General features: G+C 59.0%; 2 protein-coding genes across 4 annotated transcripts; one reads left to right on the top strand and one right to left on the bottom strand.

Annotated features, from left to right (window-relative positions):
• Window positions 1–117: 117 nt before the first annotated feature.
• RIC8A (RIC8 guanine nucleotide exchange factor A) lies at window positions 118–5,897 on the bottom strand. The gene is made up of 10 exons (XM_028094296.2): window positions 5,706–5,897; window positions 5,384–5,431; window positions 4,709–5,296; window positions 4,169–4,260; window positions 3,468–3,618; window positions 2,278–2,373; window positions 2,048–2,192; window positions 1,828–1,972; window positions 1,307–1,426; window positions 118–904 (listed from the first exon to the last, which is right to left on the bottom strand). The coding sequence occupies exons 1-10, from the start codon at window positions 5,787–5,789 to the stop codon at window positions 784–786; spliced, it is 1,590 nt and encodes a 529-aa protein (XP_027950097.1). The 5' UTR covers window positions 5,790–5,897; the 3' UTR covers window positions 118–783.
• A 1,540-nt stretch (window positions 5,898–7,437) lies between these two features.
• On the top strand, window positions 7,438–11,328 carry BET1L (Bet1 golgi vesicular membrane trafficking protein like). 3 transcript variants are annotated; one of them, XM_028094279.2, is made up of 4 exons: window positions 7,438–7,526; window positions 8,303–8,394; window positions 8,676–8,732; window positions 8,870–11,328. In XM_028094279.2, the coding sequence occupies exons 1-4, from the start codon at window positions 7,508–7,510 to the stop codon at window positions 9,035–9,037; spliced, it is 336 nt and encodes a 111-aa protein (XP_027950080.1). In that variant the 5' UTR covers window positions 7,438–7,507; the 3' UTR covers window positions 9,038–11,328. The 3 variants fall into 3 exon arrangements, with proteins under 3 accessions (XP_027950080.1, XP_027950079.1, XP_027950078.1); XM_028094278.2 differs by lacking the exon at window positions 7,438–7,526 and adding an exon at window positions 7,561–7,823; XM_028094277.2 differs by lacking the exon at window positions 7,438–7,526 and having other exon boundaries at window positions 7,831–8,394.
• The last annotated feature ends 1,270 nt before the right edge of the window (window positions 11,329–12,598 follow it).

The raw sequence follows: 12,598 nt of genomic DNA, 5'->3' as shown, positions 1-12,598 counted from the left end.
CGTGGCACAATTAACAGACTCCTGAGAGGGGCCTCCTCAAGAACAGAAGACATGACTAATGATCTAGGAAAAGGGCCGAATTCTGAAAAGAATGAAATTAATCCCCCATACACACACTTTTGCTTCAAACTCTTTATTCCAAGATGATGTTTTTGTGATGCTTTGTGGCATGTGACAGAAATCCAGACTTAGGGCTTTAAGAGGTGTACTTCCCTTCATACGTTTATGGTCAGGATTCCACTGTCACAACCAGTGAGAGCTTGGGTGCTGTGGATACTACAGCAGACAGCTTAGCGAGGACCAAGGAGGCGTACGAGGCTACCAGTCCTGAGCTCAGTGGGGACAGAAAGAGCACAGCATACCATGGAAGTATGTTTCTGACACTAGTATACACAGTTCTAGCAAGTTCTTTTCCCGTGAACTGCAGCGCTTGCTTGACATGGAAGCTCTGGGCATGCATGCCAGACCTAGAAAATGCTTGTGTGTGCCCGCGCTCAGCCTCTGCCCCAGGCATCAGCCTCTGCATACATCCTCTTGGCACACACATGAGAACTACTTCATCTGTGGAAATCAAGGCTGAGTTCCCAGAGCTGCAGCAGGACAAGGCCCTCACAGTCCTAAAGATAAGAAATTGGACCAGAAACAAATCATTAACAGAACTTTGAAGTAAAGAGAAAGGGTCTCTGAGCTGGAGAGAGGGACATGGCTTCCCAAGGGTCACAGTCCCAAGGACATCTCTGGAAGCAGCACCAGTTCTGAAGGGGGAACAGAAGACTGCTGTCCTCAGTCGGGGTCTGAGTCAGGTTCCGAGGAGAGCTGCCCCTCCATGGTCTCACAAATGGCATCCTGCAGGGATGTCAGCTGACCCCGGGGACTCATCCCCATGGGCTGGATGACTCTGTGCCTGTGAGGGAAAAGCATGGTGCGGCTGGGGAAGGGGCCTGACTGGGGCGGGGGGGGGGGGGGGCGGTGGCAGAAGTCCTGTTCAACCTCGACTACTTCCTTGTGCTCCACTAAGTTGTTCCTGTTTCCTGGGGAATCCCAACTGCTATCCGGTGGCTCTGGGACATTGTGCAGACTCTTAATTTCTCTAGATCTCGATTTTCATCGTCTGCGCAACAAACATAATATCAATCTCAAGTCTAATCCCTTCCTGGGGCGTTTCCTTTGTCTCAAACCTTAGGAATGCAGCCTGGCCTAAGCCTGGCTCTGACCTCACCTCCTGGGGCCCACCAGACTGCACACAGGCCGGGGGTCCTGCCCTCCCTTCTCCCAGCCGTGGGCCCCTCCTCGCCACACCATGTACCTGGAGAGCTTGTCAAACATGTTCACCAGCTTCATGGCCTCATGCTCTTTCTGCTCCTCCGTCATGCCCTCCGTGGGGTTGGGCGGCTTCTCCTCCACCCTCCCGGTCACTGGGTTTATGCTGCTTCCCAGGGGAGGGGGTGTAGGGGATGCATCAGTGACTCTCTAGGACAGGAGGCCGCTGCACGCGGTGGGTAGAGTCCCACACGTCCTGCCTGGCCTGACAAGCCCACTCTCCGGGGGCGGGGCATGAAGCAGGGCAGCTGCAGGAGGCCTCCCTCCAGGAGCAGTGAACCAGCTCCTGCCACCTGGAACTCCTGGTCCCCCAACTGCCTGGCCCCCTTCAGTCCATGTTCTCAACAGAACACCCTGACATCAGCATGTATCGCTCACGGGACCAGTGCCCGACTCCCAAAGTCCTACCCGTCTGTCGTCCTGTGTCCCACCCACCCCGAGGGTCCATATGGGTGTGAGACCAGGGACCAGGCTGAGTGAGGGAGCTGAGGGTGTAGGGGCACACACCTGGCCTTGGCTTCCTTGTACTCATCGGTGTCTGTGTCCTCGTCCTCTGAATACTGGCCCTCAGGCCGGCCCCCCGCCATGAGGCCCCTGGCAGCCAGGAGGCCGGCGGCATTCCCGTAGCCCGTGTACTTGATGAATCGGGGCACTGAGGGGCAGGGCAGAGGTCAGTGTGCGAAGGTGGCTGGGAGGGACAGGCGTGGGGCTGGATCCCAGCACTCACCATTCTCAGAGCACAGGACAAAAAGGAACTCTGCGGCCACTCTCTTCACATCAGTGTCCAGGTGTGTCATGAGGCGAACGAGCTTGTTCCTCAACAACTCCCCAACCTCGGGCCGGGTCCTCACGTCCCGCAGTGGGGGCAGCACCTGGGGAGGCAGCCGTCCCTCAGCCTGGGCCCGAAGTGGCTGGGGTCTGTGACCAGGGCCCTACCCCAGCCCCTCTGCCCCATACCTGGGACTTCAGGAACTTCCTGGCAGGGCGGTGCATGCGGGCACACTCTGTCAGCACGCTCAGCACGGGGGCCACGCTCTCTTTCAGCCTGTGCGTCTGCAGAAGAGCCTCTGTCACTGGGGCTGTGCCTCCACCTGACCTGAGATTGGGGGTGGGGTGGAGGGCGGCCTACACACACACACACCAGATGGTCCTGGTAGGAGGCTCTCAGGAAGAAGCCTTGCCACAGTCAGTCAGCTGAGGGGCCAAGAGTGGGCAGTGGGTGTCTGTGTGAGCCTCAAGAGGGCCGCAGAAGGAACTTAACTTAGGAGGGTTCGCATGTGCTCTGCGACGTGGGGCAAATAACTCATCTACTCTGACTTCCTCACTTATATACCAAAGTCGTGGAGAAGATACAAGGTGTTCGTAGCCATTAGCACACCAAGAGTACGTGACCTGTCCTCCAAAAATAGTGGCCAAAACACAAGAAAAATCCCTACTCTGTGGGCTTCATGGACCCAGACAGCAAAGAACTCCTTTTCCTCCCTGGCCTCCTCCCACTTACCTCCCAGGACCCCAACCCTAGCAGCAGTAGTGGTAAGGACAGACAATCGCAGATATGATGTCCAACGCAGGAGACCCAGCTCCCAGCATACGTGAGCAATGTGGATTCCCAAGGGGTCCACCTAATCTCACTCCACCCCGATCTGCAGCCTGCGTAACGTCTGCGAGCTCCCAGAGGAGCCGTTAGAGGGCTGGCCCGCCAATGTCCTGTGTGCAGGCACAGGAATCAGGTAGCCTCTGGCTCAAGATGACTGTGGGTCCCCTCAGGGATGCCAAGAGACAACTGATGCTCGTTCCCAAGCGCTGTGTGTACACAGCAACACTGAGAGTCTAAAGACACAAGCACGGACTCAAGACAGATCCCCAAAGAGCTCTGAAAAGTCAGTTCTTTGTTTGACTTTGAAAACGCCTTATGGTAACCAGCAAAACTAAAACCTTCAAGTGTGTGTGTGAGAGGATCCACATGTTTCTCAGGGAGGAATCTGGTTTTCTGTAAGCTGGACCACAGAGCAGCTGGAGAAATCGCCCGAATCACACTTCCAGGCTGATGTCCACTTACCAGTGTGGACTGTAAAAAAGCAGTGCCCACGGCTGCTTGGGAAAGTCAGAGCCACCGAGGAGCCCACACGTCAGGTCCCTCTGCCCACCTGGTGCAGACGCTTCTCCAGGAAGCTGAGAAGGACATGAATCACATCCATGTTTGCTCCAAGGAACTCCAAGGAGCCTTTGCGTGGCTCCAGGGTAAGGAGGACGTCCAGACACTTGAGGGGCAAGTTTCCCAGGAGGTTCACAGTGTGGCTGCGAATAGATGGGGAGGAGGGCTTGATAAGTCGGATCCCCTAACATAGGTACAACCCTTGGTGTCCCCCGCAGAGGCCACACATGACACGGACTAGGGTCTGGGGGCCTGACGACAGGAACCAGAGGCCAGAGCTGAGGGTGGGGCCGACCTTGGAGGTGTTTCCACTTAATGGGGTGAGTTCCTAAGGACGGGGGCACTGTCTGCAGATGCCCTCCCTGCCAGGCTCTGTCTGGGTTGAACCACCACAATCTCTGGAAAACCAGAACGTGCCCAGGCACAGGTCACTGAGACAGAGATGAGTAAGCACATCACCCTGTAAACACCACATTGTTCGTTACTACCCCGGTTGGAGAGACATTCCCATTCTCAGATCCATACCTCTTGTCCTAGCCACGTACTGACGTACTATAGAAACACACTGACGTCCAGTCCCACCTAGATAAGTGAGGACTCTCTAGGGTGGGGCCCAGCCCACACCCAGGGCTGGGAACCACTCTCCAGACAACTGAGCACACTTCCCTTCCACCTAACAGGCCCCACCCTCACCCGTGGAACTCCTCTGTGCGGTCTCCAGCAGCAGCAACCATCACACAGTGCCGCAGGATGGTCCCCAGGTGCCGATAAAGGGAAGCATCTTCCTGACCAAAAAGAAAGGGATCCCTGTGAGAGGAAGCCCCACTCCGGGATCATGTGCACGGACCACGCATCTCCTCCACTGCCTCCACACCTAGCCCCTTGGCCTCTCCTACATACCTTCGAGAGCATTTCCTTGACCAAGAACGTCACCAGGTCCTCTTGGGATGAAGTCACAGTGTCCTCTAGCCCCATGCTCACGGCCTCCCCATGCACCAAACAGTCCTCCCGCCAGGCTGCAAGAGCCAGATACGGCCTCCACCTCTCTTAGAAACATTCTTTGAGGCTCCCTGCCCAAAATGTGCATCTCCTCGCCTCCTCCTGATAGGCTGAGAGCTCTGCCTGTCCTCTCCCCATCTCATACCCAGAAACTTGCAGCTACCCTACAGGCAGACAGATGCAGGAAACATCCACACCATTAAGCCCTACTCGTGGGCTCAGGTCGGTCCTCACCTCGTCCACCTCTCTCTTGATGGAATCGAAGGTGATGTTGAAGAGCACTTTGAGGATCTCCATGGCCCGCTCAGTCTCCTGGGGAGGAAGGAGCTCAGGCGGGTTCTCTTCGGGGGTCATTCCCAGTGTCAGCTCCAGCGCATCAGTCAGCAGGTGCACTCCCCGCAATTCCTGAAACAGCTGCTGGCGCACGTCGGTGCGAAGTGCCGTTAGCAAGAAGAGGAGGCGCAAATCAAAGAACTGGATGTCGTGTGGGAAGCTGCTCTTGTGATATAGCCCCACGCGCTCTGCGAGCCTCACCACCAGGCGGGCCTCTGCTGCCAGCACCTGTGCCACCGGGCTGCTGAGCACGAGGTTGCAAAGGCACTTAAGGGACTCGAGTACAACGTCCATGTCCAGAGGCTCCGGGGCCGACTGCTCGAAGGCGATGCCAGCATAGCGGGCAAGTGCCTGCAGGCTCTGGCGGCCGGTGAAAGGGTCCAGGCAGCTCCGGTCCCTGGACAGGATGCGGATGCTTTGCAGCCAGGTGACGCGGCGGGAGGGTGGCAAGCCCTGCTCCAGGACCGAGACCAGCAGCTCCGCCAGTCTCTGTGGGCAGGGAGAAGAGCGGCTCCACCAGGCCCCCTTGCCCGGGGCCACCCATGCCTGCCCCTTTACCCCTCGGTCAGCACCCACCTTCCTGTCCTCCTGTTGGGCATCATCAAACGTGAAGCTCTGGGAGTTCTGCAGAGAGACCCAGAGGCTCAGGGGGCTCCGTGGGTGGGGTCCCGAGTCCACAGGCCCCCTCTGAGCAGATGGCGCTCCACCCCCGCCCCTGAGTGTGTGCACGCAGACTCTCTCCCCCGAGCAACGCCTCACGGACTCGGCGCCCCTCGCGCTGCGCTCGCACCGCCCGCAGGCCCCTTGCCGCACACACCATCTCAGGACCGGCCACAACGCGCGCCCCACCCTGCCCCACCTCTTCCGTGCATGTACCACGTTCACGGCTCTCGCTCACCTCTCGGTTGTACGTGCGCAGAGCCTCCATAATCACGTCCTCCTCTCCCGCCTCCACAGCATCCGCAACCACCCGGGGCTCCATGACGCCCCCGGGCTCCCGCGCCGAGCAGGCGGGAGGGGCTTCGCTTCCCGGCTCCGGGCGGAGTCCAGCCGCTCCGCCCTGCGTCGGCGCGCGGGGGAAGCCGGGACTGGGTGCGCCGCGCCGCGCCGCGCCGCGGGGCGGGGGCGGGGGCGGGGCCGGGGCCGGGGCTGGCGCCGGGGAAGCCGGGACTGTGAGCGCCGCGCCGCGGGGCCAGGGCTGCGCGCAGGAGAGGCCGGCACAGTGGGCGCTGCGCCGCAGGGCGGGGCCAGGGCTGCGCGCGGCGGAGGCGGGGACTGTGTGCGCCGCGCCGCGGGGCGGGGCCAGGGCTGCGCGCGGCGGAGGCGGGGACTGTGTGCGCCGCGCCGCGGGGCGGGGCCAGGGCCGCCGGCTCCTTAAGGTGGCCAGACCTGGGTCGGCTGACTGGAACTTGAAGGTTTTGCTCGGGAGTCGGCGGGGATTTCAAAGATCCCACTAGGTGATTGTTCGACCTCGGGGTCGAGTCGCCTCCGAACCTAATAGGGACCTCTGCTTCTTGGGCTGGAAACCCCAGCAGGCGAGGGCCTTAGCCCACCCCACCAAGTCTCCCACCCACGCCCCTCTTGATGCACAGAACAAGCGGAAGTCGAGGGGAAAGCCGAGGTGGAAAGGACTTTGCAGCCCCGGGACTACTTGGTGTGTTCAACAGGGGTTTGAGTACCTACTGAATGCTAGGTCCCTGCTTCCGTAGAGCTTGTGTTCCAAAAGTGAAGACAAGGAAAAACGGACAAATAAGACGGCTTGAGGCAGTCATAGCGCTGTGATTAGAACAGGGGCCTGGTGGGCTGCAGAGGGATCTGAGGACGTGCCATTTTTGCTGAGACTGGACGGTCAAAAGGAACCTGGGGGAAGGTCGTTCAAAGCAAAAGGAGCGGCCAGTGCAAAGATGGGAACGGCCGCGGTGGGAGAAAACAGACATCCTCGGAGCTTAAAGAAAGGGGAGAGTGGGGAGGGGTCAGGATGAAGTCAAAGCCTGATCGTGTGTGACCCAGATGCAGAGTGGCCTGGACTAAGTTTCCCCGTCTGAAAGGCAGAGGTGATGCACGTTCCCGTTTCAGTGTGCTGTCGGGAGGACTAAACGACACGCAGCAAGTGCTCCAGCACGCTGGCTTGGTATCCACTGTGCATCAAGCCTTCGTTGAACGTCCCCTCCCATTCCCAGAGCCCAAATGCAACGGCAAGAAGCACTGGCTCCTACTGTCCCTGCCACCCCCACACTCCCGCCCCTCGTTCTGGCCACGTTTTCCTTCAGAATGCTTCACCCCTGCATCTTCTGCAGCGCTCGCCCGTTCCGGGCGCTGGTCTCCACCTCGTCCCACAGCAGTAACGGGGGCCTACATTCGCACCGCAGCCTGGCGGGGTGGAGGGCCCGTCGCGCCCCCTTCCAGCCTCTCTCGCGGGAGGAAGCGCCTGGGAGCGCTCCCCAGGTAGGACCTGACCCCGCCTTCGGCGCGATTGGCCGCTAGAAGTGTCTGTCCCTGCGGTCATTGGCAGGGAAAGCCCTAACGGCCCGCCCCCTCCCCCGTCCGGACGTGAAACGGACCTTGGCCGGAAGTCGGCGGGCCCGAGCGGAAGAGGCGGGGTCGGGGGGGGTCTTCCTTGCGACTGCGCCACGTCCGCCGAGGCTGCGGCCGCGCGGCTGACGGAGGCCGGGGCCGGGGCCGGGGTCGGGGCCGGGCGCGATGGCGGACTGGGCTCGGGGTGAGCGCGAGGGAGCGAGCCGGGTGGCGGCGCGGCCGGCCGTCACCGACGGGGCTGCCCGCAGGAGACGCTGCCGGCGGGCGAAGCCGGGCTGCCCGCGCCGGGGAGGGGTCGCGGGGGCCCTCCGAGGTCGTTCTGCCTGGGGCCTCCGGCCGGTTCACAGGTCCCGGAAGCTAGCGCTGGGGGAAGGGGCCTTACGTCCTCTGAGAGCCCCTGTTCTCACCCGGGAAGCGGGATGCTGATGCCGGTGTCGCTGGGCTCTTGTGACTTAAGGAATGAACGAACGTGAAGTGGTTGGTAGGATGTTAACATCCCTTCCTTTGGGGTGTGTGCACATCAGTGATTCGTAGGGCTGTGCCCCGGTTGGATCCGTCCCGTTGAGGCGTCCGGCCCGCGGCAGATTTGCTCTCCGGAACTTGGGGGGGAGGTGTTTCTGACCCACCTGATGTCACAGAGATTCGGAATCACCTGGCCTGGTGCTAGTCACGTGTCAGCTCTCAGCATGGATCGTGCTCTGGGGTAGCCTGTGCGTTCTGGCTGGGGTCTGTTCACAGGGCAAGTGCTCACACAGGCTGGCTGTCATGTGTGAAGTCCATGCAGCTGACCTTGGCTTAGGGTCGGACCTGCTTAACGGACGTGAGCCCAGTTCCCCGAGACTTCCAGCTTGTCCGGAAAGAATTGGAGTGAGAGCCTTGAGGCCACAAACGGCTGATGTGCAGGGATCAAGGGCAGTGCTCACAGGTAGATGCGCCCCCTCAGACTCTCCCTTCTCACAGCCCAGAGCCCCGCCGCTGTGGAGGAGATTCTAGACCGGGAGAATAAGCGGATGGCCGACAGCTTGGCTTCCAAGGTCACCAGGCTCAAATCGGTCAGTGGTGGTCCTCCCTTCATCTCTACCTGGCACTCTGGAGTGGGGGCCAGAGGGAGGTTAGAGGCTGGGAAGGGTGTCAGGTTGTTCCCATCTTCCTTGTCTCATCCATGGCAGCACTCATCTGCGTGAGGCCCAGGTGACACCTGGATCTCCTGATCTCTGCTGGTGGCACTATGCCTGGCAGAGTTGTTGGCAGGGTCTGCTGGTCTCCTGGGGGGTCAAGTGCCATCCACTGTGTCCTCCCTGGCTTGACCTTGCCCCTTCTGTGTCCTGACCAGCTGGCCCTGGACATCGACAGGGACGCAGAAGACCAGAACCGCTACCTGGACAGCATGGTAAGGGTCTGCAGTATGCGCGGGCATCGCGGTCAGCTCTGCCCCACACTGTTGTGCCCCCAGTGTTGCTTGTGGCGCCTGCGTGGCAGTCGTGGAGGTGCTGCCCCTGTGTGACCTTGCTGGGATTCCTCCCTCAGGACTCGGATTTCACAAGCATGACAGGCCTGCTCACGGGGAGCGTGAAGCGCTTTTCCACAATGGCACGGTCTGGGCGAGACAACCGGAAGCTTCTCTGTGGTATGGCCGTGGGCCTGATCGTGGCCTTTTTCATTCTCTCCTATCTCCTGTCAAGGGCAAGGACTTGAGCCACTAGGAGCTGACTTCTGTGGGTGCCTGGGGCAACCTGGGTCTTCCCCTGCCTGGTGTCCTAGGCTCCAGAGGACCTACCTGCAAAATACTCCTTTGAAATGATGATCGTGGCTTAGGGATTTTCTTCCTGTCTGATGCGTTCATGGCTGCCTCTGATCGAGTGAGCTCATGTTGGCTGGTCCCATGTGTGTAAGGGTCTCTTTCCCTTGAGGGAAGCCAAGGCCCAGGCCCCTGTGCTACTCTGGGTACTAAAGGCTCTGGCAGAGCCAGGTGTGAGCAGAGCCTCTGGAAATCCTGGACATGGCTACCTGTGGCCCGCAGCCCTTCCCTTGTCCCTTGGGGCTCTGACGTCTCAAGGCTCTGCCCTATCCGTGTCTCTGGGTAAGGCCACACCTGATGCCTGAGGTGCCTGGAGCTGACACCGGAAGGGGGTTTGGCTGTGAAGTTGGAGCACCATCTCCTCAGCTCAGAGATTGCAGCTACCCTTGGCTAGGGCTGCTGAGTATGGGCAGATCAGCCTCGCCTGCCCTCCAGACCCTCGGGGAAGGGCAGGGTATTGTGGATGAAGAAGTAAGTGGACCACAGCCTTGGCTGGAGCCATTGGGCCCTGATCCTTTTGGATCTCCCAGTCTTGTATCCAGGAGCAGAAACTCCCATTTTCTCAGGATTCAAGATCGAGCCAACACCAAAGATGTGTTTCTGGGGGACCAGACCTCTAGAAGCAGTTCCATCTGGCGTTTCAGAGTCAGGCAGAATGTGTGTTGGGGAGGCGCCTTCTGTGGTTTGAGACAGGAGGCTTCCCTACAAGGACTCTCCTCGTGGGACCGTGGGTCACTTCTTGAGGGTCACCAGGCAGCTTCTGCTCCACCACGTGAGGCCCTTCAGCAGTGAGCTCCCTCACTAAGGGCACTCTCAGTCGTCCCCTCAACCCCAGCCTCTGCGGGCTGCCCTCCATGCCCGCCTCTCCCTGGGCCCTCACTGCCCACTTGGCCAGCCCCATGTTCACACAAACCAAAGCACAGGCCCACCTGAGCCAGTGGCTTCTCACCCCATGGTGAGGTGTCGGCACCCTCATTGTGCATAAATACGTGTAAGAAACAGTTCATCATCTGTGTCCTTCCCTACCCTTGTTCCTGTCTTCTGCCAGTGCAGTCACTCGCGCTTACCCCCAGAGGACTGTCGGCTCTGCCCCACACCGTGTGCTGTGCAGGCCCCTGGTGTGACTCTCACACGCTGACCGCACCTCTGCTCCGGTCTCTGACTCTGGCCACCTCACCTTCAGCACTGCTGCTGCTCCCTATTCTCCCTTCTGTGTCCCTTGTCTGTCCAGCAGGCCCGGCCCCTCCTCACATTGTCACCATAGTACTCTTCTCGCATTGGACCTGCTGGGTTGCTCAGCCTCCTGGAGGAGGGGGACCCTACCTTCCTACTTCTGAGTGCTATGTTCTGACTTGCCCCTATCCCTCCAGAGGCTAGTTTTTCATCCAGGGAGATCAGCTTACCTGCCTCCCTGTCTGTGGGGCTTTGGTATTTCCCCTGACTCCTTGACATTCCTTTTCAGGCCCCCATGGTCCTGCCTCCCTCCCCAGTCCCCATGCACTGTGGCTTTGAGTTAGCCATCTCATGTTAAATCTTGTGATGGGGGGGCATGTCCACTGGTCACCAAGCTTACTAGACCTGTGTAGTGTCTCCGTCTGGTGGCATATTGCAGATGGACCCATACCCTGCATCCTGCCTGGGCCTATGGTGCTGACCTCTTCCTGAGAACATGGCTCAGTTGTGGGAGCCGCGCCACACTACAGATTCGATGCAGGCTGGTTTAGATTTTGTGTTTCGGGTAGTCTTGATGAGTGCTTTCTGCTGTCCCCCTGAGACCTCAAGCTGCAATGGTCTCTCCTAAAGCCCCCATCTCTGCCTCCCCGCCTCCACTTCCATAGCTCTTTGTGGCCCTTCCAGCTATTTTGGGGTCTGGGTTTTAGTTCCTTTCTGGTTTACCATTTTGTTTCTCATTGCACTGGGATGGATTCCATGATGGGGGCATGTCAGCTCTGCTGCCGACCTGTCAGAGCCTTTGCCCTCCTCCTGCCTCGCCTCGGGCGCTCAGCACCTACTCCTGGCGTAAGTGCGGTTTGCTGACGTTGGTCCCTGAAACCACCAAAACAAAAAGGACCTGCGGACCCGACCTGTGCCAAGTGAGGACATTCTGCCAAGCTTTATCCCACAATTCAAGAACAAGGCATTTAGCAATAAAGATTTGGAATAAACAGCTTCATGACGAAGTGAACAATCTTTGGTGTCCTCATTTTCTTGGGTGCCTGAGGGTTTCATCTGGAGCTGACCCTGGTCCACAGACTGGCCGTGGATGCTGGTGGTCTGGACCCTACCTCCTTCCCTCTCTGGTTCTGTCATGTCCCTGCACCTTTCCTCACTTCTTCCTCCTACCCCCAGCGGGAGGTTTCTGTCAAGTTTCTATAACCACCGCTAAGGGTTAAATGAATAGACGTGAGGTACTCGGAACACAGCCTCGTGGTCCCAGCTGAGTGAGGGTCAGCGGCCATAGTATACTTCGTACTGCTACAGCTGGTGGGCTCACAGGGATGACCCTCGGGGCCACCCACCCTGCGGGCTTCACAGCAGCCTTTCCCCAGGGCTGCGGTGAAATCCACACTCCACTCTTCAAGGCCTGGCCTTGGACTCCAGGCAGCCTCTGGAAATGCCTGTCTTTGGCCTTACTCAGGTGCCCCCTTCCTGGCCCACGTCCTTGTGCTTCCTGTGTTGCCTTTGCTGTTAACAGATCACCTTAAAAAACTTAGTCACAATTAGAATAATTTATGTCTTACGGTTAGTGTGGTTGGAATTCCAGACCAGCATGGTGTGCTTCCTGCCTGGATGCTGATGTGGCCTCACCAAGTGTTGAGCTCACACCACGGTGGCTGGTGTTGGAGTGAGGAAAGGGAGGGGGTTGCCTAGCTCCACAAAGGAGCTGTTTCCTTTGTATGTTGCATGGCCTGGCCTCAGAGGTCATGCAGTATCACGTTACTGAGGGTGGTCACAGGTTCTAGTCCAGATTGAAGGGGAGGGGCACAGACCTCATGGGGGAGAGCCGGTCATAAAGGGACAAGACCATGGGGAAGGGACGGATGCTGGTGTGACCATCCTTGGAGTGTACAATGAAATGTGACGTGCAGGGCCCAAGGCGGAATTAGGAGGGCGGGTGTGGCAGGGTGTCCAAGGATCCCAAGCCCCCTCTCTGCTCAGACCCCAGGCCCTGGAAGCCAGGATAGGACCCAGCCACCTAGGCAGGAGCCCCTTTCTGGGAAAGCTTGATTCTACTGCCAAGACAAACTCATTACTAATGCAATCTGTGATTTATTAAATATCTGGGCACAGCAGGAAATGAGATTAGCAAATGGGAAAGCATCATAGAAAAAATAACTGGTCACAACTGTCCAAACAAGTATGCTCTGCCCTGCAGGGCCAGGCTGGCCACAAGCCCAGCTGGTGGAGGAGGTGTCCTGAGCCCACGACCCAGGGCATCTGTGGTGGGAGCATGATGT

The sequence above is a fragment of the Eumetopias jubatus genome, unplaced genomic scaffold, assembly GCF_037043125.1.
Source record: "Eumetopias jubatus isolate StellerSeaLion01/CBP00866 unplaced genomic scaffold, mEumJub1_p1.0 scaffold_196, whole genome shotgun sequence".
Classification (NCBI taxonomy): Eukaryota; Metazoa; Chordata; class Mammalia; order Carnivora; family Otariidae; genus Eumetopias; species Eumetopias jubatus.
This window is presented reverse-complemented; position numbering and strand designations above follow the sequence as displayed.